This window comes from Hemitrygon akajei, chromosome 4, assembly GCF_048418815.1.
Source record: "Hemitrygon akajei chromosome 4, sHemAka1.3, whole genome shotgun sequence".
Classification (NCBI taxonomy): Eukaryota; Metazoa; Chordata; class Chondrichthyes; order Myliobatiformes; family Dasyatidae; genus Hemitrygon; species Hemitrygon akajei.
In genome coordinates, this window is record NC_133127.1 from 771,287 (window position 1) to 797,194 (window position 25,908).

The window sequence follows — 25,908 nt, forward strand, 5'->3', positions numbered from 1 at the left end:
TACTTGGTCAGTTCATCCAATATTTCCTTGTCCCTCATTGCTCCCTCTCCAGCATCGTTTTCCAGTGGTCCAATATCTACTCTAGACTCTCTTAATAATGGAGTCCCACACAAAGTGTGTATACCCTGCACAAACAGCATAGGCCACGTCCCAAAAATGAGTTAGCTTCAGGCAAGAGAACCGCTGATTGCCTGCAACTGTTTGTAAGCTGGGCATGAAGGCACCGGACATCAATACTGAGTACTGGGGGAAACTTGCAGATGACCACACAAGATGATAAACAACTCCTGAAATTGGAAGAAGATAAATGAGCCCATTTCTCATACTTCTGGTAATGCCCCCCTTCACCATTACCTATCCCCTTTTCCTTCTCCTTGCCTGCCCATTGCCCCCCTCTGGTGCTCCTCCTCACTTTTTCTTCTGTCTCTTTCACCAATCTACTTCCCAGCTCTTTCCCAGATCTTTAAGAAACATCGATTTCTTATACTTCCAGTAATGGCCTCCCTCCACCCCCTCACCATTCTCCATCCCCTTTACCCCACTTTCACCTTATTTCCTTGCCTGCCCATCACCTCCCTCTGGTGTTCCTCCTCCATTTTCTTTCTTCCCTGGCCTTCTATTTGTTTCTATTGGACTCCCCCCTCTCCAGTCCTGTACCTCTTTCACCAATGAATTTCACAGCTTACTTTATCCCTTCCCCTCCTAGTTTCACCTATCGCCTTGTGTTTCTTCTCCCCTCTCCCACCTTTAAAATCTACTCATCTTTTTTCTCTAGTCCTGCTGAAGGGTCTCAGCCTGAAACATCGACTGTACTTTTCTCCATAGATGCTGCCTGGCCTACTGAGTTCCTCCAGCATTTTGTGTGTGTTGTTTGGATCCAGCATCTGCAGATTTTCTCTTTTTTGTGATTTGTTTACTACTCTGTGAAGTTTCTTCCAGGGATGGCTACCCTAAAGATGTTTAAATCTTGCCTTTAAAGGGAGTTCAGTGAAACTCTCTCTCACTGCTCTCCTGTTGTGATCCCTGTTGCTCTCCGACTCTGACCAAGTGCTTACGCAGACTCACTACTACAGCCATGTATCTTTTTGGGAACATGTCTTTGCTGCCAGCTTGTAGCATACCGTTTCCAGATTTGTATTCAAGCTGCTCGATTTAGACCTTCCGAGGATCCTAGGTACTCACGTTCAATTGACTGCTCCTCCTCCTGCTGTTCCCGCCTGTTCTATGCACCATGCTTTCTGCCATGAGGATGTGCCTGGTGTCCCTATCCCAGTCACTTCCACAAATCTGGAATTCTGTCTCCACTGCCTGTAATGGACCTGTACACTTGCTTATCCTCTGCTGGATCCACACTATCAATCACTGGTTTGACTTTCTCATGTCCTGCAAGGATTGGAGGGTTGCCGGTCTACAGACCACAGAACCTGCTGACTCCTATGCCGTCAGGCCTGGATGTCTCCAGACCGTGAACCCTGCTGCTAATCTCAACGGCTCTAACAATCCAGAGCAGACTCATAACCCGGACTCCACTGCCATCAGAGCAAGCTCCAGTGACCTTGGACACCTCCAAAGTGCCGATTCCACAACCTCCAACTCTGACACCAGCCTTGAGCTCCAGGCTGGGTCTTTACATGCTGCCGCTGGAACCCATGTCTCCCTTTCTGTACTGCCACCCCATAATTCTGTCTCTCTCAGGTCCCACTGCCAGCTCTTGGGCCCTCGGAGACTCAATCCTCTCACCCCAAACCTCCCTTCCCCTCAGACACTACCAATCCCCTTCCCTCCTCCGATCCCAGCTCTCATCCATGCCAGGTATTCACCACTCCCTCCGACCTTCCCCTCTCTGAGGCAGAACATTCTGTCCTCAGAAAGGGCCTCACCTTTGTCCCCCTGCACCCACACCTCAGTGTTCCATGCCTGCCATGAAACTGAGCTCTTATGCACCACTTCCATCTCTGAGCCTATTTCTTTGGCAAGGACTTGCTACCCCGATGATCCCTTCTCCTTTCTTCACATCCTACCCTGGTCTTCTGCCTGCTCTGTCTTCATTGCCAACTGCTGACGGAACATAAACCATTTTGACTTTAACACTCCGCTGTTCTATTCCAACCTCACTCCTTGCGAACGCTCTGCTCTCTGCTCCCTCCTTACCAATCCTAACGTCACCATCAAACCCGTAGATAAGGCAGGGGCTTTAGTAGTCTGGCGTACTGACCTCTACCTTGCTGAGACCCAGGGCCAACTCTCAGCCACCTCCTCTTACTTGTACCTCGAACAGAAAACCACTAAGGAACACCAGGCCCTTGTTTCCCACACCATCACCAACCTTATTGACTCTGGGGATACCCCATCCAACCTCATGGTTCCTGCACCCTGCACCTCCCATTTCTACCTCCTACCCAAGATCCACAAAACTACTTGTTCAGATAGACCCGTAGTTTCAGCTTGTTCCTGCCCACTGAACTCATATCGGCATACCTCGACTCTGACCAATTCTCCACCCCCCCCCCCCCCAGTAGTTCAGTCCCTTTTTACCTACATCAGTAACACTTCACATGCTCTGATCATTTCAATGATTTCAAGTTCCCTGGTCCCCATCATCTTACTTTTACTATGGATGTCCAGTCCCTATACACCTCCACCCCCCATCAAGAAGACCTCAAAGCTCTCTGTTTCTTTCTGGACACCAGACCCAACCTGTTCCCCTCCACCACCACTCTCCTCCAGCTAGCAGAACTCCTCACTCTAAATAATTTCTCCTTTGGCTTCCCCACTTCTTTCAAACAAAAGGGATAGCCATGAGCACTCGCCTGGGTCACAGCTATGCCTGCCTGTTTGTCAGCTACGTGGAACAGTCTATGTTCCATGCCTACACTGACTGTCCTGCACTTCTCCTGCGCTATATTGATGACTGCATTGGTGCTGCTTCCTTCGTTGACTTCATCCACTTTGCCTCCAACTTCCACCCTGCCCTCAAATTCACCTGCTCCATTTCTGACACTTCCCTCCCCTTTCTTGATCTCACTGTCTCTATCGCTGGAGACAGCTTATCCACCGATGTCTATTACAAATCCATGGACTCTCACAGCTACCGGGACTATACCTTGTCCCATCATGCTACTTGTAAAAACTCCATCCCCGTTTCTCAATTCCCCCTTCTCTGCCACATCTACTCTCAGGATGAGGCTTTTTATTCTAGAACAAAGGAGATGTCCTCCTTTTTCAAAGAAAGGGGCTTCCCCTCCTCCACCATCAACACTGCCCTTAACCATATATCTTCTATTTCATGCACATTTGCTTTAACCCCATCCACCTGCCTGCCACCCTACCAGGGATAGGGTTTCTCTTGTCCTCACCTACCACCCCACGAACCTCCGAGCCCAGCACATAATTCTCCAAAACTTTCTCACCAACTGGATCGCACCACCAAACACATTTTACTCTCCTCCCCCACCCCACCCCCACTTTCTGCTTTCCTCAGGGATCGATCTCTATGTGACTCTCTTGTCCATTTGTCCCTCTCCACTAATCTCCCTCCTGGCCCTTATCCTTGCAAACAGAACAAGTGCTCCAACTGCCTCTACTCCACCTCCCTCACTACCATTCAGGGCCCCAAACAGTCCTTCCAGGTGAGGCGACGTTTCACTTGTGAGTCTGTTGGGATCATATACAGTACTGTGTTCAGCACTCCTGGTGTGGCCTCTTGTATATAGATGAGACCCGACATAGATTGGGGGACTGCTTCGCTGAGCATCTATGCTCCATCCATCAGAACAAGTGGGATCTTCCAGTGGCCACCCATTTTAATTGCACTTCCCGTTCCCATTCCGATATGTCCAACCATGTCCTCCTCCACTGTTGTGATGAGGCCAGGGCCACACTTAGGTTGGAGGAACAACACCATTTGGGTAGCCTCCAACTTGATGGCATGAACATCTATTTCTCAAACTTCCGGTAATGCCCCCTCCCTCACCATTTCCCATCCCCTTTTCTCTCTCTCACCTGATCTTGCCTGCCCATTGCCAACTCCTGGTGCTCCTCCCTCTTGTTTTTGTCTTCCATGGCCTTTGGTCTCTTTCACCAATCAACTTACCAGCTCTTCACTTCATTCCCCCACCACTTCCAAGTTTCACCTATCACCTGATGTTTCTCTCTCCCTTCCCCCACCTTTTAAATCTACTCCGCAGCTTTTTATTCTCCAGTCCTGCTGAAGGGTTTCAGCACGAAACATTGATGGTACTTTTTTCCATAGATGCTGCCTGGCCTGCTGAGTTCCTCCAGCATTTTGTGTGTGGTCCATAGAAAGGAATGCTGCATGTCCAGCAGATCTGAGACCTCTTTTACTCCGAGCTTTGCAACACTGCCACCATCACACTGGTTTTGTTAGACACCACGGAGCCGCACCAACAATGTAGACAGCTAGGATGTAACATCCACGGTTGACCTCGACCCACGGAGTGCCACCTACCCACTGGAGGAACTCATCAGGTCAGACAGCATCAATGGAAGGGAAGGAAGGGAATGATAGTTGATATTGGATGGATAAGCATATAGGATGTTAGTCTATGTAAGAAGGTGGGGGGTGGGCAGGAAGAAGGACAAGGTGGTAGGTGATAGGTGAAACTGGGAGGGGGGAGGTGGTGAAGTAAAGAGCTGGGAAGTTGATTGGTGAAAGAGATACAGGGCTGGAGAAGGGGGAATCCGATAGACAGGATAGAAGAGCTTGGCAGGAAGGGAAGGTAAGAACATAAGGTGAGAGAGGGAAAGGGGAATGGTGAAGGGGGTCATTACCAGAAGTGCAAGAAACCGATGTTCATGTCATCAAGTTGGAGCTATGCAGAGAGAATATAAGGTGTTGCTCCTCCAACCTGAGTGTGACCTCATCATAGCAGTGGAGGAGTCCATGGCCTGTCACAGTGGAATGGGAAGTAGAATTAATAGACAATAGACAGTAGGTGCAGGAGTCGGCCATTCGGCCCTTCTAGCCAGCACCGCCATTCACTGTGATCATGGCTGAACATACACAATCAGTACCCCGTTCCTGCCCTCTCCCCATATCCCTTGACCCCGCTATCTATAAGAGCTCTATCTAACTCTCTCTTGAATGCATCCAGAGACTTGCCTCCACTGCCTTCTGGGGCAGAGCATTCTACATATCCACCACTCTCCGGGTGAAAAAGTTTTTCCGCATCTCTGTTCTAAATGGCCTACCCCTTATTCTTAAACTATGGCCTCTAGTTCTGGACTCACCCATCAGCGGGAGCATGCTTCCTGCCTCCAGTGTGTCCAATCCCTTAATAAATTAAAATGGGTGACTGATGGATCAGGAGGTCCTTAAAGCTCTCCACTTCTTTCTGGACAACCAGAGATAGGGTTCCTTTTGACTTCATCTACCACTCCAATAACCTCCGTGTCCAGCACATAATTTTCCGTATGGGATCCCACTACCAAGCACCATCTTTCCCACCCCCTCCACTTTCCACTTTATGTAGGGATTGCTCCCTATGTGACTCCATTGTCCACCATCTCTACCAATTGTTCTCCCTCCTGGTTCTCATCCTTGCAAGTGGAACAAGTGCAACACCTGCCCTACACCTCCTCCCTTACTTCTATTCAGAGCCTGAAACAGTCCTTCCAGGTGAAGCGACATTTTACCTACAAGCCTGTTGGGGTTATCTACTGCATCCGGTGCTCCAAATGTGGCCTCCTGTATATTAATGAGACCTGACATAGATTGGGAGATCGCTTCATAAAGCAAGATCTCTCGGTATCGACTTCAATTTTACTTCCCATTCCTCTGACATGTCAGTCCATGGCCTCCTCCACTGCTGTGATGAGGCCACACTCAGGTTGGAGGAGCAACACCTTGTATTTTGTCTGGCTAATCTCTAACCTGATGGCATGAATATTGATTTTTTGAAACTGATAATTGCCCCCCTACCCCTCCCCTTCACCGTTTCCTGTTCCTGTTTCAATCTCTCACCTTGTCTCCTTCCCTGCCTATCATCTCCCTCTGGTGTTCCTTCCCTTTCTTCCATGGTCTTCTACCCCCTCCTACAAGATTCCATCTCCTCCAGCCCTGTATCTCTTTCACCAATCAACTCCTAGCTCTTTACTTCACCCCTGCCCCTCTCCCAGTTTCCCCCATCACTTACCACCTTGTACTTCTTCTTCCTCTCCCACTCCCACCTTCTAACTCTGACCTCATCTTTTTTTCTCCAGTCCCTTGGCCCAAGACATTGTCTGTGTAGTCTTGCCCATAGATTCTGTCTGGCTTGCTGAGTTCCTTCAGCATTTTGTGTGTGTTGTTTTGGATTTCCAGCAACTGCAGATTTTCTTGACTTCGTTCATGTCTCCTGATTCTGGTGACATTATGATTCTGGTAACGGCAATACAATAGTTCAACAAATAACTGATAAAGCGCAATGTGTTTAGTGAAGGAGAATGAGAGGAGACATGATAGAGGTGTACAAGATATTAAGAGGACTAGACAGAGTGGACAGCCAGCGCCTCTTCCCCAGGGCACCACTGCTCAGTACAAGAGGACATGGCTTTAAGGTAAGGGGAGGGAAGTTCAAGGGGGATATTAGAGGAAGGTTTTTCACTCAGAGTGGTTGGTGCGTGGAATGCACTGCCTGAGTCAGTGGTGGAGGCAGATACACTAGTGAAGTTTAAGAGACTACTAGACAGGTATGTGGAGGAATTTAAGGTGGGGGGTTATATGGGAGGCAGGGTTTGAGGGTTGGCACAACATTGTGGGCCGAAGGGCCTGTAATGTGCTGTACTGTTCTATGTTCTATGAGACTTGTCATCTTTCACCACATCCCAAGATTAGTTTCTACAAAGTGTATCAATTAATTTGATATTGGTTTTGTGTACTGCTACACTGATGACTGTTTTCTCAGCAGATCCTCAGACGCTGGCCTCCTTGAAGATCGTTTGCCCTGCAAGGGGACAGTTAGTATATCAGGTAGGAACAGAGGAGCAAAATGGTTAAAATTTGCTCTGCTCACAAACACAAGTGATTCTCGAAATTCTGAGGAACACACACAAAAGGCTGGAGGAGCTCCACACGTCAGGCAGTTATCATGGAGGGAAATAGTTTACTTTTTTGGCTGAGACCCTTCCATTTTTGATGAAGAGTGTTGGCTCAACTGTTCTCTTTTCCACAGATGCTGCCTGGCCTGCTGAGTTCCTTCAGCATTTTGTGGTGTTGCTTTCGATTTCCAGCATCCGCAGATTTTCTTGTGTTTGTGATTTTCTGTATGACTCTGAGAGGGTGGTGCTGCTGGAATGCCGGTAAAGAGAGGCATCTGAGGGATTCCTGGGAACCTGACAAGTTATCTGCCATTGTGGTACTGTAGCTGTACAGTTACTGTCATTGAAGCTGTTTCTTTAGTTTTTAGATTTTCATGTATTAGATTTCATGCTGGACATTGGTATTGTGTCTTTGCATACACAGTCCAGAGTTCATATTGTGCCCTCTTGTCCTAGAGTCCTCCACCATGGGAAACATCCTTTCCACATCTACTCTGTCTAGGCCTTTAAACGTTCGAAGGGTTTCAATGAGATCCCCTCTCATTCTTCTAAATTTCAGTGAGCACCGACCTAGACTTATCAAACATTCCTAGCATGATAACTCTTTCATTCCTGGAATCATTCTTGTGAACCTCCTTTGAACCTTCTCCAATGCCAGCACATCTTTTCTTAGATAAGGAACCCAAAAATGTTCACAATACTCAAGGTGAGGCCTCACCAGTGCCTTACAAAGCCTCAGCATCATATTCTTGCTCTTGTATTCTTGACTTCATGAGATGAATGCTGACATTGCATTTGCCTTCCTCACTACCAACTTTACCTGCAAGTTCATATTGTGCTCTCTTGTTGGTTACTGGAAAGTTACTGGCATGGTTAGAGCATTAGCTGATTGGTTGGAGGCAGAGAGTGGAAATAAAAGGATCCTTTTCTGGTTGGTGTGGGGCAGCTTCTTTCTATGCTTTATATCAATAATTTAGATGATGGCTTTGTTGCCAAGTTTGTAGATGATATGAAGGTTGGTGGAGGGGCAGGTATTGTTGAGGAAACAGGTAGGCTGCAGAAGGGTTTCGACAGATTAGGAAAATGGGCAAGAGAGTGGCAAATGAAATGCAATGTTGGAAAGTGCATGGTCATGCTCTTTGGTAGTAGAAATAAATGATCAGACTATTTTCTAAATGGGGAGAAAATCCAAAAATCTGAGATGCAAAGGGACTTTTGAGTCCTTGTGCAGGACACCCTAAAGGTTAACTTGAAAATTGAGTCGGTGGTGAGGAAGGAAAATGCAAAGTTAGCATTCATTCCAGGAGGTCTAGAATACAAAAGCAAGGATGTAATGCTGAGGCTTTATAAGGCCCTGGTGATGCCTTGTCTTGAGTATTATCAACAGTTTTGGGTTCCTTTTCTAAGAAAAGATATGCTGGCATTGGAGAGGGGTCAGAGGAAGTTCACAAGGTCGACTCCAAGATTGAAAGGGCCATCTGTACTCACTGAAATTTAGAAAGATGGTTTGCTGGGAGGGTTGTATTTAAGGCAGAGCTTGATAGGTTCTTGATTGGACACAGCATCAGAGGTTACAGAGAGAAGGCCAAGGAGTGGGACTGAGGAGGAAAGCAAAAAGGATTGAATGGCGGAGCAGACTCGGTGGGCCAAATGGCCTAATTCTTCTCCATGTCTTATTGTCTTATGGTCTTAATGCCAGGGCAGGGTGATCTTAAACTAAAGGGCCTGAATTATAATTGACTGGAAAGTGGGTGGTGAGAATATGGAATGAGATGCCAGAGGAAATGATTGAGGCACAAATAATTATTACATTTATAAGACATTTAGATGTTACATAGATAGAAAAGGTTCAGAGGGATATGGACAAAGCATGGGAAAATGTAACTAGTTGAAGTAGACAGCTTGGTTAGTATGGAGAGGTTTTCACTTTGACTCTTTCCTCACTCGCACTACCAGCGCTGTTTGTGTTGAATATTGAAAGGCCGAGATAGAGTGGATGTGGAGAGGATGTTTTCTGTAGTGGGTGAGGCTAGGACCAGAAGGCACAGCCTCAGAATTGAATGGCATCCATTTAGAACAGAGATGAGGAAGAATTTCTTTAGCCAGAGGGTGGTGAACCTGTGGAATTCATTGCCACAGATGACCGTGGAGACCAGGTGATTGATGAGTTCTTGATTAGTTGGGGTATTAAAGGCTATGGGAAGAAGGTAGTAAAATGGGGTTGCAAGAGATGATAAATCAGCCATGATGGAATGGCAGAGCAGACTTGATGGGTTGAATGTTCCATGTCTTATGGTCTTGAACATTCTTTCTATGACCAAGTGGTCTTCCTTGGGTGGATGTTTTCCTTTCAAGTGCCCAAGATATGTGGGTTGGTGGGTTAATTGACTGAGGTAAGTTAACAATTCCAAGCATTGGATAGCAAGAGAGACTGGAGCATTGTGGGGAGGGTATATGTGGAAACTGTAGAAAATTGATTAAATATAAGGGGTAAATGGGATTAGTATAAATATCCTAATGCTTATTGTCAGTGAGAGCAGAGGCTGAAGATGCTGTTTTTGTACTGTGCGTCATTGTGTAGCACTGCAGGCAGAGAAATAGTTGTTAGGTGTGGGAAGGATGTTGAAGGAGAAAATTGGAGCTGTATACAGTATATTTACTGTATTGAATCTTGTGATGGGTAGATTGATATTTGAGGCAAGACTGGGTGACAGTGGCTTGTCTGTCCTGGAGCTGGAGAACATGAGCATTGCAAGGTTTCAAGAGGATGATGAGGTAGACGTTGAAAAGTTATCTCCTTGGTCTTCAGCATGAGTAAATTGACTCCCAGGTTCTAGACTATCAGCATCAGGAAGATGGGGAAACAAGAAGGTAGGGACCTTTTGGAATACTCCACATGAGGAGAGCTGTCTGAGCATATAGACAACTGTTAGTAGATTTTGGTTCAGTAATTGAACTATGGTGCAAAAATCTTGGTGCTGGAGGAATTCAGAGGATCAAGCGGCATCTGTGGGGGAAATCAAGAGGGCCACATACCATTTCTTATTGGTGGGTTGGTGGAGAAAGTTAGCATTTTCTGTTCCAGGGTGTTAACATTTCAGATGACCTGTCCCAGCTTGTCAAATAGACGCAATCACAAAGAAAGTGCACCAACACCTCCAATTTCTTAGAAGCTTAAGGAAAGTTGGTACATAAGCAAATATTCTGACAAGCTTGCACCGAAGCACTGTTGAAAGCATTCTGTGCTTTCTGTGTCTCCTTGGAATTAGGATATTTGAAATACGTGGCTGTAGCTGTGTCCATTCTAGGCAGAGTTTGACAGACCTGGTGCTGAGGAAGTTGGTAAGAGGGTTGAGAATATTTTGAACACTGAAGGGATGAGAAGAGTTGGGGAGTGAGTGGGAATGTGTAGCACTCAGCATACAACTGAATGCAGGAGTATATTTGCAAGACACCAATGTGCAGTGCATGCTTGTAACACCAGAAGGGTCTGCTACCATGCGGTATCTCTAATAATAAAATAGAATGGAATGCAGGAGCAGCTTTGTGGGATACCAGTGTTTTGTTTTTATTAACAGATCTTCGAATTCCTTTGATGTGGAAAGACACTGATTACTTCAAAAATAAAGGAGGTAAGAACTACAGTGTGTTTGCAAGTGAATGCAGGCTGTGATGTCTGTGAGAATTTGAGAAGGGGAACAGGATGGAAGCAAAGTTCAAAGTAAATTTATTATCAAACTACATATACAGTATGTCACCATATACAACCCTGAGATTCATTTAGTAAACACAAAGTACACTGCAGATGCTGTGGTCAAATCAACACGTACAAACAAGCTGGATGAACTCAGCAGGTTGGGCAGCATCCGTTGAAATGAGCAGTCAACGTTTCGGGCCGAGACCCTTCGTCAGGACCTGCTGCCCGACCTGCTGAGTTCATCCAGCTTGTTTGTACCTGAGATTCATTTTTTTGTGAGCATGCTCAGTAAATCCAAGAAACATCATTGAATCAATGAAAGACCGCACCCAACAGGATGGACGGCCAATGTGCAAAAGACAGCAACCTGCAAATACAAAAGAAAAAAAACAATCAACAATAAATATCAAGAGCACGGGATGAGTCCTTGAAAGTAACTCTATAGATTATGAGAACGAGTGAAGTTATCCCCAAGAGCCTGATTGTTGAGGGGTAATAACTGTTCCTGAACCTGGCAGTGAGGGTCCTGAGGCTCATATACCATCTTCCTGATGGCAGCAGTGAGAAGAAATCATGACCTGGGTGGTGGGGAACACTGATGATAGGTGCTGCTTTCTTGTAACAACTTGCTGTGAGATGGGCACAATGGTGGGGCGAGCTTTCCCTGTAATGGATTGGATGGTATGCACTACTTTTTGTAGGCTTTCCTGTTCAAGTGTAATGCTATTTCCACACCAGGCCATGATGCAGCCAGTTATTATACTCTTTCCACCGCAGATCTATAACAGTTTGTCGAAGTTTCAGATGTCATGCCAAAACTTCACAAACTTCTAAGGAAGTAGAGGGGTTGTTGTGCTTTCTTTGGAACTCACTGACATGCTGGGCCCAGGACAGATCCTCTGAAATAATAACATTGAGGAACTTAAAGTTGCTGATTCTCTCCACCTCATGGTGATGGTGATAGTCCTCATCAGCTCATAGACCTCTGGTTTCCCCCTCTTGATGTCAATAATCAGTTCCTTGGTCTTGCCGACATTAAGAGGTTGTGGCATCACTCAGCCAGATTTTCAGTCTGCTTCCTAAATGCTGATTCATCATCTTTGATTTGGCCAATGACAGTGAATGGAAAATTGCAAATGTCACTCCATTCTTCAAGAAGGGAGAGAGGCAGAGGAAAGGAATTACAGGCCAGTTAGTCTGACATCAGTGGTTGGGAAAATGTTGGAGTTGATTGTTACGGATTTGATTTTGGTGTATTTGGGGATACATAACATAGGCGTAGTCAGCATGGTTTCCTCAAGGGAAAACCTTGCCTGGCAAATATCTTGGAATTCTTTGTAGAAATAACAAGCAGGATAATCATAGGAGAATTGGTGGATGTTGTTTATTTATATTTTCAGAAGGTCTTTGACAAGCTGCCACATATGAGGCTGCTTAACAAGTTAAGAGCCCTTGATATTATGGGAAAGATACTAGCATGGATCAGGGATTGGCTGATTGGCAGGAGGCAAAGAGTATGAATAAAGGGAGCCTTTTCTGGTTGGCTGCCGGACACTAGCAGTGTGTGGACCACTTCTTTTGACATTATATGTCAGTGATTTCGATGTTGGAATTAATTGTATTGTAGCAAAGTTTACAGAAGATATGTGGAGGGGCAAGTAGTTTTGAAGAAGTAGGTAAGGTCCCCATAGGAGGTTGGTCAAGAAAGTTCAGTTGCTTGAAGTTGAAGATGAGATAGTAAATTGGATTAGACATTGGCTTTGAGGGAGTAGCTGGAGAGTGGCAGATGGTTGCCTGTTTGACTGGAGGCCTGTGACTAGTGGAGTGCTGCAGGAATTGGTGCTGAATCCTTCATTGTTTGTCATCTATATCAATGATCTGGAAGTTATTTTGGTCAACTGGATCAGCAAATTTGTGGATGACACCAAGTTTAGGGGTATAGTGGACAGGGAGGATGACTATCATGGCTTGCAGAGGGATCTGTATCCTCTGGAAAAATGGGCTGAAAATGGCAGATGGAATTTAATGCAGACAAGTGTGAGGTGTTGCACTTTGGTGTGATCAACCTACATAGGTCTTACAAAATGAATGGTAGGGCACTGAGGAGTGTGAAAAAACAAAGGTATCTGGGAATACAGGTCCCTAATTTATTGACAGTGGCGTCACAGGTAGAGAGGGTCATAAGGAAAGCTTTTTTGCATATTGGCCATCATAAATCAATGTATTGAGCACAAGAGATGGAATGTTATGATGAAATTGTACAAAATGTTGGTGAGGCCTAATTTTGGGGTATTGTGTGCAAATTTGGTAATCTACCTACAGGAAAGATGTAAACAAAGTTCAAAGAACACAGAGAAAACTTACAAGGATGTTACTGGATCTGGAGGACCTGAGTTATATGGAAAGATTGAAAATGTTAGGACTGTATTCTTTGGAGAGCAGAAGGTTGAGAGGAGATTTGATAGAGGTATACAAAATAATGAGGGGTATAGATAGGGTTAATGCAAGTAGACTTTTTCCACTGAGATTGGGTGGGACTACAACCAAAGGTCATTGATTAAGGGTGAAAGGTGAAAAATTTAAGGGGAACCAGAGAACACTACAGCACAGTACAGGCCCTTCAGCCTTCCATGTTGTGCTGACCATTATAAACCTTAAAAAAAAGAGTACTAAACACACACTACCCCATAACCCTCCATTTTTCTTTCATCCATGTGCCTGTCCAAGAGGCTCTTAAATACCCCTAATAGCCTCCACCACCATCCCTGGCAGGTCATTCTAGGCACTCACAACCCTCTGTGAAAAAACTTAACCCTGATGTCTCCCCTAAACTTCCCTCCCTTAATTTTGTACATATGCCCTCTGGTGTTTGCTATTGGTGCCCTGGGAGACAGGTAGTGACTATCCACCCTATCTATGCCTCTCATAATCTTGTAGACCTCTATCAAGTCCCCTGTCATTCTTCTACACTCCAAAGAGAAAAGTCCCAGCTCTGCTAACCTTGCTTCATATGACTTGTTCTCCAAACCAGGCAACATCCTGGTAAATCTCCTCTACACCCTCTCCATAGCTTCCACATCCTTCCTATAATGAGGTGACCAGAAGTGAACACAATACTCTAAGTGTGGTCTCACCAGAGATTTGTAGAGTTGTAACATGACCTCTCTACTCTTGAACTCACTCCCCCTGTTAATGAAGCCTAGCATCCCATGGGCCTTCTTAACTACCCTATCAACCTGCGCAGTGATATCACCTTATGCTTGTCCGGATTGAACTTCATCTGCCATTTTTCACCTTACACTTGTCCGGATTGAACTCCATCTGCCATTTTTCTGCCCAACTCTGCAGCCTGTCTATATCCTCTTGTAACCTTCGACAACCTACAGCTCCATTTACAACTCCTCCAATCTTTGTGTCATCCGCAAACTTACTCACCCATCCTTCCGCCTCTACATCCAGGTCATTTATAAAAATGACAAATAGCAGGGGTCCCAGGACAGATCCCTGTGGCACTCCACTAGTCACTGACCTCCAGGCAGAATACTTTCCTTCCACAACTACCCTCTGCTTTCTTCCTTTAAGCCAATTTTTTATCCAAACAGCCAAGGTTCCACTTATCCCATGCCTCATGACTTTCTGGATAAGTCTCTCATGAGAGACCTTGTCAAATGCTTTGCTAAAGTCCATGTAGACCACATCCACTGCCCTACCCTCATCAATTTCTTTTGTTACCTCTTCAAAAACCTCAATCAGGCTCATGAGGCATGATCTTCCCTTCACAAAGCCATGTTGTCTATCCATGAGTAGACTGTACCTCTCCAAATGCTCATAGATCCTCTCCTTAAGAATCCTTTCCAGTAGTTTGCATACCACTGACGTAAGACTCACCGGTCTATAGTTCCCAGGTTTCTCCCAATTACCTTTTTTAAACAAGGGAACTACATTTGCCATTCTCCAGTCCTCCGGCACTTCCCCTGCAGCCAAAGAGGATTCAAAGATCATAGCTAATGCTCCTGCGATCTCTTCTCTCAATTCCCACAACAACCTGGGGTGTATCATATCCGGCCCTGGGGATTTATCAATCTTAATGTTTTTAAGAAGATCCAGCACTCCTTCCTTAATCTCCATATTGTCCAGCGCACAGGCCCGCTCTATTTCAACCTCATCCTGGTCAAGATCCTTTTCACTTGTGAATACTGAAGCAAAGTATTCATTTAGGACCTCCCCAATCTCCTCCACTTCCAGTCACATGTTGCCCTCTTTATCCTTTAGTGGTCCCACCTTCGTTCTTGTCATCCTCCTATTCTTCACATACGCATAGAATGCCTTGGGGTTCTCCTTAATCCAACATGCCAAGGCCTTCTCATGCCCCCTTCGAGCTCTCCTAAGTCCTTTCTTTAGCTCCTTGCTGGCTACCCTTACAGTCAGAAACAGGTGAATTGATCATAGGGAACAAGGACATGGCAGACTAATTGAATAACTACTTTGGTTCTGTCTTCACTAAGAGGGACATAAATAATCTTCCGGAAATAGTAGGGGACCGAGTGTCTAGTGAGATGGAGGAACTGAGGGAAATACATGTTAGTAAGGAAGTGGTGTTAGGTAAATTGAAGGGATTAAAGGCAGATAAATCCCCAGGGCCAGATGGTCTGCATCCCAGAGTGCTTAAGGAAGTAGCCCAAGAAGTAGTGGATGCATTAGTGATAATTTTTCAAAACTCCTTAGATTCAGGATTAATTCCTGAGGATTGGAGGATGGCTAATGTAACCCCACTTTTTAAAAAAGGAGGGAGAGAAAAACCGGGGAATTATAGACCAGTTAGTCTAACATCGGTGGTGGGGAAAATGCTAGAGTTGGCTATCAAAGATGTGATGACAGCACATTTGGAAAGCGGTGAAATCATCGGACAAAGTCAGCACGGATTTGTGAAAGGAAAATCATGTCTGACGAATCTTATAGAATTTTTTGAAGATGTAACTAGTAGAGTGGATAGGGGAGAGCCAGTGGATGTGGTATATTTAGATTTTCAAAAGGCTTTTGACAAGATCCCACACAGGAGATTAGTGTGCAAACTTAAAGCACACGGTATTGGGGGTATGGTATTGATGTGGATAGAGAATTGGTTGGCAGACAGGAAGCAAAGAATGGGAGTAAATGGGACCTTTTCAGAATGGCAGGCAGTGACTAGTGGGGTACCGCAAGGCTCAGTGCTGGGACCCCAGTTGTTTACCATATATATTAATGATTTAGACAAGGGAATTAAATGCAGCATCTCCAAGTTTGCGGATATCACGAAGCTGGGCGGCGGTGTTAGCTGTGAGGAGGATGCTAAGAGGATGCAGGGTGACTTGGATAGGTTAGGTGAGTGGGCAAATTCATGGCAGATGCAATTTAATGTGGATAAATGTGAGGTTATCCACTTTGGTTGCAAGAACAGGAAAACATATTATTATCTGAACGGTGGCCAATTAGGAAAAGGGGAGGTGCAACGAGACCTGGGTGTCATTGTACACCAGTCATTGAAGGTGGGCATGCAGGTACAGCAGGCGGTGAAAAAGGCAAATGGTATGTTGGCATTCATAGAAAAAGGATTTGAGTACAGGAGCAGGGAGGTTCTACTGCAGTTGTACAAGGCCTTGGTGAGACCGCACCTAGAGTATTGTGTGCAGTTTTGGTCCCCTAATCTGAAGAAAGATATTCTTGCCATAGAGGGAGTACAAAGAAGGTTCACCAGATTGATTCCTGGGATGGCAGGACTTTCATATGAAGAAAGACTGGATCGACTAGGCTTATACTCACTGGAATTTAGAAGATTGAGGGGGGATCTTATTAAAATGTATAAAATTCTAAAGGGATTGAGCAGGCTAGATGCAGGAAAATTGTTTCCGATGTTGGGGAAGTCCAGAACGAGGGGTCACAGTTTAAAGATAAAGGGGAAGCCTTTTAGGACCGAGATGAGGAAAAGCTTCTTCACACAGAGAGTGGTGAATCTGTGGAATTCTCTGCCACAGGAAACAGTTGAGGCCGGTTCATTGGCTATATTTAAGAGGAAGTTAGGTATGGCCCTTGTGGCTAAAGGGATGAGGGGGTATGGAGAGAAAGCAGGTAGAGGGTTCTGAGTTGGATGATCAGCCATGATCATACTGAATGGCAGTGCAGGCTCGAAGGGCTGAATGGCCTACTCCTGCACCTATTTTCTATGTTTCTATGTTTACCCTGTATTTCTCATAAGCCCCTCCTACTTCCAGTTTCTTATATCTAACATATGCTTCCTCACATGTTTCCTCAGCCACGGTTCCCTTTTCCTACCATTTTCCCTTGCCTTAGTGGGACAAACCTATCCTGAACTCAGCTCAAGTGGTCCCTAAACTTCTCCCACATTACTTTTGTGCTTTCCCCTTTGAACATCTGTTTCCAGTTTACTCTCGCTAGTTCCTGCCTCATCCGTTCAAAGTTAGCCCTTCCCCAGTTAAGCACTTTACCATTTTGCCTGATTTTATCCCTTTCCATAGCTATGCTGAAGCTAAGGGAGTTGTGGTCACTCTCACCAAAATGCTCCCCCACCAAGAGATCTGTCACCTGGCCAGGTTCATTGTCCAGAACTAGATCCAGTATAGCCTCTCCTCTCGTCAGCCGGTCCATATACTGTGTCAGGAATCCTTCTTGAACACATCGGACAAATTCAGCCCCATCTATCCCCCTTGCACTCAGGAGGTGCCAGTCAATATGAGGGAAGTTGAAATCACCCATAACTACTACCCTGTATTTCCTGCACCATTCTAAAATCTGCCTATTTATCTGCTCCTCGGTGTCCCGAGGGCTATTTGGGGGCCTATAGACTACTCCCAGCACAGTGATTGATCCCTTCCTATTTCTGACTTCCACCCAGACTGACTCCGTGGACACTCCGTCTGCAGCGCCCTCCCTCTCTATAGCCGTGATACTATCCCTAATCAGCAATGCCACTTCCCCCCCCTTTTCTACCTCCCATCCTATTCCTTTTAAAACACCTGAACCCCGGGACCTGCGTCATCCAATTCTGCCCTTCCTCCAACCAAGTTTCAGTAATGGCCACAACATTGTAGTTCCACGTACTAATCCATGCTCTAAGTTCATCCTCTTTGTTTCTAATACTACTAGCATTGAAATAGACACATTTCAACCCCTTTAACTGGCTACAATCATGTTCTATCCCCTGCCTGTCCTTCCTCATCAACTCAGAACTCTTAGCATCAAGCCCTTGTCCTTCTACCTTAATCCCTGCACTCGCATTCTGATTCCCACCCCCCTGCCAAACTAGTTTAAACCCTCCCCAACAGCTCTATCAAACCTGCCTACCAGGATATTGGTCCCCCTGGGATTCAAGTGCAACCCGTCCTTTTTGTACAGGTCACACCCACTCCAAAGGAGGTCCCAAAGATCCAGAAATCTGAATCCCTGCCCTCTGCTCCAATTCCTCAGCCACGCATTTATCCTCCACCTCATTCTATTCCTATTTTCACTGTCGCGTGGCACAGGCAGTAATCCTGAGATTACTACCTTTGAGGTCCTGCTTTTCAACTTCCTTCCTTACTCCCTGTAGTCTTCTTTCAGGATCTCTTCCCTTTTCCTACCTATGTCATTGGTACCAATATGTACCACGACCTCTGGCTGTTCTCCCTCCCACTGCAGGATATCTTGGATGCGATCAGAAACATCCCGGACCCTGGCACCTGGGAGGCAAACTACCATCCGAGTTTCTTTCCTGCGCTATCACTACTGCCTTCCTCTTCCTTTCCCTGCCCTTCTGACCCACAGGGCCAGACTCTGTGCCAGAGGCACGGCCATTGTCACTTCCCCAGGTAGGCTGTCCCCCCCAACAGTACTCCTGCTTGAGGGGTACAGCCACAGCGGTACTCTCCAGTACCTGACTCTTCCCCTTCCCTCTCCTGACTGTGACCCATTTCTCTGTCCCCCGTGGCCCTGGAGTGACCACCTGTCTGTAACTCCTCTCTATCACCTCCTCACTCTCCCTGACCAGGCGAAGGTCATCGAGTTACAGCTCCAGTTCCCCAACACGGTCCCATAGGAGTTGCATCTCGATACAGCAGGTGCAGATGTGGCCGTCCAGGATGCCAGGAGACTCCAGGACCTCCCACATCTGACACTGACCACAGAAAACTGGCATCACACACATATTACCTCCTTTTGCAATCAACAACTGCCTCACCTCGTCCCATTACCGCCGAAGCCTGTTGAGCCAAAGCCCTATCACTCTGCTGCCTCTCACTCCGTTGCCCGCTGGCTTTGGCTGTCTTTTTAAGCTGTTTGCGCTTAACTGGCTGACGTTACGCACCTGCACAGTCTGGCCTTTCTCTTCCCCTGAGAACTCAAAATGTCTTCCCGCTGGAAATCCTTAGGTGCTCTTTTGCTGCCTTCTTGTTCCGAATCCGAATATGAGGGGAAACTTCTTCACTCCTAGGGTTGTGAGAGTGTGGAATGAGCTACCAACAGAGGTGGTGCATGTCAGCTTGATTTCAAAATTTATGAGGTTTGGGTAAGTCTATAGATGGAAGAGGTATGGAAGGTATGGTCCAGTGCAGGTCAATGGAAGTAGGCCATTTAAATGGTTTTGGCATTGACTATGTAGTGTCTGTGCCCCCAATTTACTCCCGTTCGCCTAGGATGAACTGCTGTAGACCCTGCCAACAGTGCAATCGCTTCGGTGTGGATACGGTGTGATGCACCCCAGTACACCCGCAACACAAACTATCAGACAACACACCAAAGGCGAGTAAATAATCACAACTTTATAATGATTTCTTAGTGATGGGTTAGTAGAAACAGATAAAATAAAGGCACCAAATCAGTAAGTTTATCAGTTTTGTGCACATATTAAAATATTATGTTGGAGCTCAGGACTCCGATTCCATCCACAATGACCTTCCGAGCCTTCAGCCACCGCCCAAACTGCTGAATTCCACTATTCGCCACCCTGGAACCACTGTCCGCCCCCCTCATGTCCATCCACTTCACTCGCCTCCCACAAAAGACCGCGAACTCCAGCTCAGCTCACACATACTAGATAGCATAACAACTCTCCATTGGTTTGTCCCCTCCCCCTTATCTGCACTTATAACCCAAACATTCCAGCTACAGAAACCCTTTACAGCATTACAGACTCTTCTTCCTCAGAAAGCTGAAACAGGCCAAACTCCCACAAAAGCTGTTGCTTAACTTCTGCAGAAACATACGAAACCATCCTGACCAACGGCACCACAGTGTGGTATGCCAGCTGCACAGCTGCTGAGTGACAAGACTTGCATCACGTGGTGAAGGCGGCCCAGCAAACTGTCAGGATGGAGCTCCCAGGACGGGACACCATCTATTCCAGCAGACCCAGGAGGAAAGCAATCAGCATAACCGGAGACACCACACACCTGGACCACTTCTTGTTTGACCCACTGCCATCCAGCAAAAGGTTCAGGACACTAAAAGCCAGAACAAATAGACTGAGGAACAGCTTCTACCCCAGAGCTGTGGCCTCTGTCACACCACTCCCACAGAACAATGACTGAAACTGTGAGCACACACAAGGACTCAAATACCTGCACTAACGGCACTTTGTGCATTACTGTGATATGCTGGTGCTGCTGCAACTTATTTTCTGCTACTTATCTATTTAATACTGTTTTTTTTTTTAAATTACTGTCTTGTTTTTACCTACCGCTTTATTTAATTGCCTGAGAGGAAGCTAAACAGAGATCCATTGTACCTATGTATAATGACAATAAAGATCATTCAACTTTTTAAAAATTTAAGTAACGTTACAGGGAAGCTATTTCATTATAATGATACGGAGAAGCCATTTTGTTAGCGTTAACAGTTAACATCACAGTTAATAGTACTGAGAACCCTACAACTAGATGGGCCAAAGGGCCTGTTTCTGTGCTGTTCTCTGTCTTTAGAGAGGCTGCAGAAGGACTTCTGCATATGAGGAGAATGGGCAAAGAAGTGGCAGATGGAATACATTATCGGGAAGTATATGGTCATGAACTTTGGTAGAAGAAGTAATGGTGTAGATGATTTTCTAAATGGAGTGACAATTCAAAAATCTGAGTTGCTGAGGTTTAGGAGGCCTTGTGCAGGATTCCCTAAATGTTAATTAGCTGGATGAGTCGGTGGTGAGGAAGGCATATGTGATTTTAGCGTTTATTTCAAGAGGACTAGAATATAAAGACAAGGATGTAATGTTGAGGCTTTATAAAGCATTGGTGAGGCCTCACTTGGAGTAGTTGTGGGCCCCTAAATGAAGAAGGGATGCGCTGACACTGGAGAGGGTTTAAAGATGCCTTGTGCAGGAAGGCACAGAGTCGACTGTACTTCCTAAGAAGGTTGGCGTCATTCAATGTCTGTAGTGAGATGCTGAAGATGTTCTATAGGTCAGTGTGGAGAGCGCCCTCTTCTTTGTGGTGGCGTGTTGGGGAGGAAGCATTAAGAAGAGGGACGCCTCACGTCTTAATAAGCTGGTAAGGAAGGCGGGCTCTGTCGTGGGCAAAGTACTGGAGGGTTTAACATCGGTAGCTGAGCGAAGGGCGCTGAGTAGGCTACGGTCAATTATGGATAACTCTGAACATCCTCTACATAGCACCATCCAGAGACAGAGAAGCAGTTTCAGCGACAGGTTACTATCGATGCAATGCTCCTCAGACAGGATGAAGAGGTCAATACTCCCCAATGCCATTAGGCTTTACAATTCTACCGCCAGGACTTAAGAACTTTTTAAAAGCTATTATTAATGCTTTTTGAGATAGTGATTTAGATGCATATCATATTTTTTTTTTTACTGAGTTAAGTATTGTATGTAATTAGTTTTGCTACAACAAGTGTATGGGACATTGGAAAAAAAGTTGAATTTCCCCATGGGGATGAATAAAGTATCTATCTATCTATCTATCTATCTATCTATCTAAGATGGTTCAGGAAAATTATTCCAGTATTGAACAGCTTGTCACATGAAGAGCATTTGATGGATCTGGGCCTGTATTCACTAGAATTTAGAAGAATGAGGGGTGACCTAACAGAAACATATCGAATGTTGAAAGGCCTTGATAGAGTGGATGTGAAGAGGATATTTCCTGTAGCAGGTGAGTCTAAGACCAGAGGACACAGCTTCAGAATTGAGGGTAGTAATTTTAGAACAGAGATATTTCTTTAGCCAGAGAGCGGTAAATCTGTGGAATTCGTTGCCACAGGCAGCTGTGGAGGCCAAATCATTGGGTATGTTCAGGACAGAGGTTGATAGTTTATTAATTAGTCAGGGCATGAAAGGATACAGGTGGGGGGGGGGGTTGTGGAAGGCAAGAAGTTGGTTTCGAGAGGGAAAATGGATCAGCCATGTTGAGGTGGTGGAGCAGACTCGATGCGGCAATGGCTTAATTCTGCTGCTCTATCTTCTGGTCTTATGTCATCAGCAAACTAAATATGGCTTTGGAGCTGTGGTTAGCCTCACATTTGTAAGTATAATGCGAGTAGAGCAGGGGCACGTAGCCTTGTGGGGCACCTGTGCTGATGAAAATTGTGGAGGAGACGTTGCCAATTCGAACAGACTGGGGACTGCAAGTGAAGAAATCATGGACAAGTGCTTGAAGGGAATTTTGAAAAGTTCTGAGAAGACAGTGAGTGGAGGGAAAAGAATAATCTGGGGAAGCTGGTAAGAATGGGGAAGAAAAGGTTAGAGTTGGTAAGGGAGGAGGGTGAGGATGTGGAGCATGAGGAAGGCTGCTGAAATGGAAATGTAACCGACAAAAGAAGACATAAAGAGTTTGAGGTGGGGAGATGGTGGTCTCTCAGTCCACTGAACTGAATAGTGTTGCCATTTCTGCAAAATCTTGTTCTTCACAGACGTTCATCATTATGCAGTATTCGGCCTGATGCAGATCGGTTGCGACATTTACGACACGGAGATGGTGATTGTGAATCGTACCGTCACTGACATTTGCTTTGAAAGTGCTGTTGTGTTGTAAGTAGAAAATTGCGCGAAACCAATCAGCTCATCCGTGTTCGATAAATATTCCTGAACAGAACAGAGAACACAAACTGATACAGCACAGCCCCATGACCCTCAATGGCACTTCCAAACATGATGCCAAGTTGAACTAAATCTCTCCATTCCTTGCACGTTCTTGTACCCGAGCATAATCTGCATCTCTCTATTCCCTGAATGTTCTGTGGTAAACTATGTACACCTGTCTGGACACACCCCTCTGCTGACTGCTCCTGTGGCTCCTCCCACAGACCCCTGTATAAAGGCGATTGGAGGCACTGCTCCTCCCTCAGTCTCCGAGATGTCGTGCTCCCTTTTTGCTGCTAATAAAAGCCTATCGTTCACTTCCAGTCTCTGAGAGTTATTGATGGTACATCATGTTCTCATACCCGTATATGATCCATATCTCTCCAGTCCCTGTATATTCTCACACGTGATCTGTATTTCTCCAGTCTCTGTACGTTCTCGTGCCTGTACGTGCTCTGTATCTCTCCAGAACCTGTACATGATCCGTATCTCTATTCCCTGCACATTCTTGAATCCATATGTGATCTGTATCTCTCCATTCCCTGCACGCTCTCGTACCTGTAATCGTTCTCGAAGCAATAATACAGGGTTGTCGTGATGGGAGATTTAAATTTTCCAAATATTGATTGACATCTCCCGAGAGCAAGGGACTTAAATGGGGTTGAGTTTGTTAGGTATGTTCAGGAGGGTTTCCTGACACAGTATATAGATAGAGGAGAGGCTGTATTTGATCTGGTATTGGGAAATTAACCTAGTCAGGTATCAGGCCTTTCAGTGGGAGAGCATTTTGGAGATAGTGATCACAATTCTATCTGCTTTACCACAGCATTGGAGAGGGATAGGAACAGACAAGTTAGGAATACGTTTGATTGTAGTAAGGGGAAATATGAAGCAATCAGGCAGGAACTTGGAAACACAAATTGGGAGCAGATGTTCTCAGGGAAATGTATGGCAGAAATGTGGCAAATGTTCAGGGAATATTTGTGTGGTGTTCTGCAAAGGTTGTTCCAATGAGACAGGAAAAGGATGGTAGGGTACAGGAACCATGGTGTACAAAGACTGTTGAAAATCTAGTCAAGAAGAAAAGAAAAGCTTACAAAAGGTTCAAAAAAACACGATAATGATAGAGATCTAGAAAATAAGGCTAGCAGGAAGGATCTTAATGAAATTACGAGAGCCCGAAGGGGCTATTAGAAGGCCTTGGTGAGCAGGATTAAGGAAAACTACAAGGCATTCCACAAGTATGTGAAGAGCAAGAGGATAAGATGTGAGAGAATAGGACCAATCAAGTGTGACAGTGGAAAAGTGTCTATGGAACCAAAGGAGACAGCAGAGGTACTTAATGAATACTTTGCTTCAGTATTCACTACGGAAAAGGACTTTGGTGATTGTAGGGATGACTTACAGCGGACTGAAAAGCTTGAGCATATAGACATTAAGAAAGAGGATGTGCTGGAGCTTTTGAAAAGCATCAAGTTGGATAAGTCACCGGGATTAGAGGAGATATACCACAGCTACTGTGGGAGGTGAGGGAGGAGATTGCTGAGCCTCTTTGCATCATTAATGGGGACGGGAGAGGTTCTGGAGGATTGGAGGGTGCAGATGTTGTTTCCTCAATAAAGAAAGGCAGTAGAGATAGCCGAGGAAATTATAGAACAGTGAGTTTTACTTCAGTGATTGGTAAGTTGATGGAGAAGATCATGAGAGGCAGCATTTATGGACATTTGGAGAGGCATAAAATGATTAGGAATAGTCAGTATGGGTATGTCAAAGGCAGCTCGTGATTGAATTTTTTGAGGATGTAACTAAACACATTGAAAGTAAAGCAATAGATTAGTGTATATGGATTTCAGCAAGGCATTTGATAAGGCACCCCATGCCAGGCTTATTGAGAAAGTAAGGAGGCATGGGATCCAAGGGGACCTTGCTTTGTGGATCCAGAACTGGCATGCACACAGAAGGCAGGCCAAATATGTTGGTTGAATATAGTATTAATAATAAGACTCTTGGCAGTGGAGGACTAGAGGGATCTTTGGGTCCAAGTCTATCGGACACTCAAAGCTGTTACGCAGGTTGTCTCTTTGGCTAAGAAGACATATGGTGTATTGGCCTTCATCAACCGTGGGATTGAATTCAAGAGCTGAGAGGTAATGTTAGAGCTATATAGGACCCTGGTCAGGCCCCACTTGGAGTACTGTGCTCAGTTCTGGTCACCTCACTACAGGAAGGATGTTGAAGCCATAGAAAGGGTGCAGAGGAGATTTACAAGGATGTTGGCTGGATTGGGGAGCATGCCTTATGAGAATAGGTTGAGTGAACTCGGCCCTATCTCCTTGGAGTGACGGGGGATGAAAGGTGACCTGATGGAGGTGTATAAGATGTTGAGAGGCATTGATCGTGTGGATAGTCAGAGGCTTTTTCCCAGGGCTGAAATGACTAACACAAAAGGACACAGTTTATAGGTGCTTGGAAGTAGGTACAGAGGAGATGTCAGGAATAAGTTTCTTATGCAAAGAGTGGTGAGCTTGGAATGGACTGCCGGCAATGGTGGTGGAGGCGGATACGATAGGTTCTTTCGAGAGACTCTTGGATAGATACATGGAGCTTAGAAGAATAGAGAGCTGTGGGTAACCTTGGTAATTTCTAAAGTAAGTACATTTTTGGCACAGTATTGTGGGCCGAAGGGCCTGTATTGTGCTGTAGGCTTTCTATGTTTCTATCTGTATCTCTCTATTTGCTACACATTCTCGTGCCCATATGTGATCTGCATCTCTTTATTCCCTTCAATTTCTGGTACCTTTTTCATGATCCGTATCCCTCTATCCCTTACGCGTTCTCATAGCTGTATGTGACCTATATCTCTCCATTCCCTGTACCTTCTTATCCCTGTTTCGTGATCTGTAACTCTCTATTCTCTGTTGGTTCTCCTATCTGTACACGATCTGTAACTCCATTCACTGTACGTATCCTGTATCTCTCCATTTCCTGTATGTGACCTGTGTCTCTCTGTTCCATGGACATTTTTATTGCCGTATGTGATCCGTGTCTCTCTATTCCCTGTACATTCTTGGACCTGTGCGTGATCCGTAACTCTCCATTCACTGTATGTAACTCGTATCTC

General features: G+C 45.5%; 1 protein-coding gene across 7 annotated transcripts in view; it reads left to right on the plus strand.

Moving 5' to 3' along the window:
- rtkna (rhotekin a) overlaps positions 1-25,908 on the plus strand; it is a 184,570-nt gene that overhangs the window by 32,272 nt on the left and 126,390 nt on the right. For 3 of the 7 annotated variants that reach the window (XM_073041965.1, XM_073041970.1, XM_073041963.1), the window contains exons 3-5: positions 6,906-6,970; positions 10,617-10,670; positions 22,619-22,736. In XM_073041965.1, the coding sequence (XP_072898066.1) occupies positions 6,906-6,970; positions 10,617-10,670; positions 22,619-22,736 (237 nt within the window). The remainder of the gene's footprint in view (positions 1-6,905; positions 6,971-10,616; positions 10,671-22,618; positions 22,737-25,908) is intronic. The other 4 variants (XM_073041966.1, XM_073041964.1, XM_073041968.1 and 1 more) reach the window with 3 other exon arrangements.